This window comes from Protobothrops mucrosquamatus, unplaced genomic scaffold, assembly GCF_001527695.2.
Source record: "Protobothrops mucrosquamatus isolate PMUCROS unplaced genomic scaffold, P.Mucros_1.0 scaffold288, whole genome shotgun sequence".
NCBI classification, from domain to species: Eukaryota; Metazoa; Chordata; class Lepidosauria; order Squamata; family Viperidae; genus Protobothrops; species Protobothrops mucrosquamatus.
In genome coordinates this window covers 121,463-123,251 of record NW_015386632.1, presented here as the reverse complement: position 1 = coordinate 123,251, position 1,789 = coordinate 121,463, and the positions used below count along the sequence as shown (strand labels likewise).

The 1,789-nt window shown below is 34.8% G+C and overlaps 1 protein-coding gene across 1 annotated transcript in view; it reads left to right on the top strand.

Moving 5' to 3' along the window:
- EFHC2 (EF-hand domain containing 2) overlaps window positions 1–1,789 on the top strand; it is a 58,544-nt gene that overhangs the window by 18,614 nt on the left and 38,141 nt on the right. Inside the window, exons 5-6 of the mRNA XM_015814867.2 lie at window positions 602–853; window positions 1,646–1,756. Of these exons, the coding sequence (XP_015670353.1) occupies window positions 602–853; window positions 1,646–1,756 (363 nt within the window). The remainder of the gene's footprint in view (window positions 1–601; window positions 854–1,645; window positions 1,757–1,789) is intronic.

The following is a 1,789-nucleotide window of genomic DNA, read 5'->3' as shown; positions in this document are numbered from 1 at the left end:
TTGAAATAATACTAATGGATGTATTTTGAGAACAGAACCACTTTAATTTATTTTATTTTATAGGCACAATGTAGCAAGCTACTAGTATTAAATAATACTAGAAGGTTCATTTTGAGAACAAGAACAAATACCTACTTAGATAAGGGAGTTTATAATACCAATTCAGAATATGAAAAACAATGATTACAAAATGAAGAAAATATATCAGACAAAAATGTGCCTGGGATACATTTTTGCATACAAAAAATGAGATCGTGTATTGAGATATTGGAAGATAATAATAATTTCCAGTTTTTAGATGCAAAAGTTCTTCATAAGAAGAAAAAAAAATGAAATTGTGATACCTGGGCTCACTATTGAAAATGGTACCCAGATATTTACTAAATGTAGCATCTATTTCTTTGCTATAACAAAATTGAAATGTGTATCTGTTATACTAAAATAAAATATATTGGAAAAAAGAAGTATTAGAAAAAAATTATGGTTCTAGCTATGAAGACTGGTCCTATGGGGTATTTTTTAAAGTTACTGATACATTAAGATTTGTATGTTCATAACAATAGTAATTCTTTTTTAAAACCTATTATTTTCTGATCTGCAGTTGATAGATAGTATGACACCGCTGCGTCCCTATGAACGCTTTGATACACTTTGCCAGTTTCTGGAACATGAGGGACATGTTTTACGTTTTTACGGTGTTTGGGATGACACTGAAACAATGTTTGGGGACATTCGAGAAGTGGTGCTACATTATTTTTTGGCTGATGATACAATTGAAATAAAAGAAGTGACACCTGTAAATTCTGGCCGGGATGCTGTACCTCTATTCCTCAATAGACAGAAATTACCTAAGGTAAATTTGTATCAAATTTTGATTTGATTTTTAGCAGGGTTGGAGTGCATTTACACATTTGTTTCATTTGCTGTCCATTTCAATGAAATAAAAACATATATGTAGTTAGATGGACATAAAATGCAGCTTTTATGTGAAACAGACATTTATTACCTTGTAAAATTTCAGATACAGGTAGTCCTCAACTTATTATTAAAATTGGGACAGGAATCTTGATTGTTGAGTGAAGTGGTCTTTAAGCAAGAAATATCATGACCACTTTGCTGAACAACTCCAATTCTGGCACTCACAGTTGTAATTGTTAAGTAATCTCATGGGTCATTAAGCAAATGGAATCCCAACTAAATAGTGCAGGTTGCCTCAGAGCGGGTGGGGAAAACACTTGGACGCCCAATGTAGGCTGTGCATAAGATGCACTTGCAATTCTGCCATGGCCTGGGAGGCCTTAGCTGGCCTCAGACAGAGCCCATCAGCACACATAAACATGTTTACTTATTTGCATAGATTTATGTAGGTGGTTGGAGGGAGTTTCAGTGCCCCTGCAGTTGTAAGAGTGGCTGAGTTGCCAAGCTCCTGAATTGTTCTCATATGACCATGAGGACACTGCAACAGCTGTAACTTCAGGCATGGATCATAATTCCATTCAATTAGCACCGGTTTAATTTCAAACAGTTGCTGAACGAATGGTCATAAATTGAGCACTATTTGTACTAGATAATCCTGGCTGCTGTCTTTAGTTAGTCTGGTAATTACATATATTAATAGCCTGTGTCTTTTTTCCCTGAACCCCAGTTTGCTCCAGTTGGAATATATCAGCCTGGTACAATTACAGATCGGACAGTCTTGAATGTGTTTGGAGGCCTAGTTGGGAATAAAGGTCGTTATATTCTGGATAATCGTAAAGTAAGCTCTTTTAGATAATTATAATTTACAAAA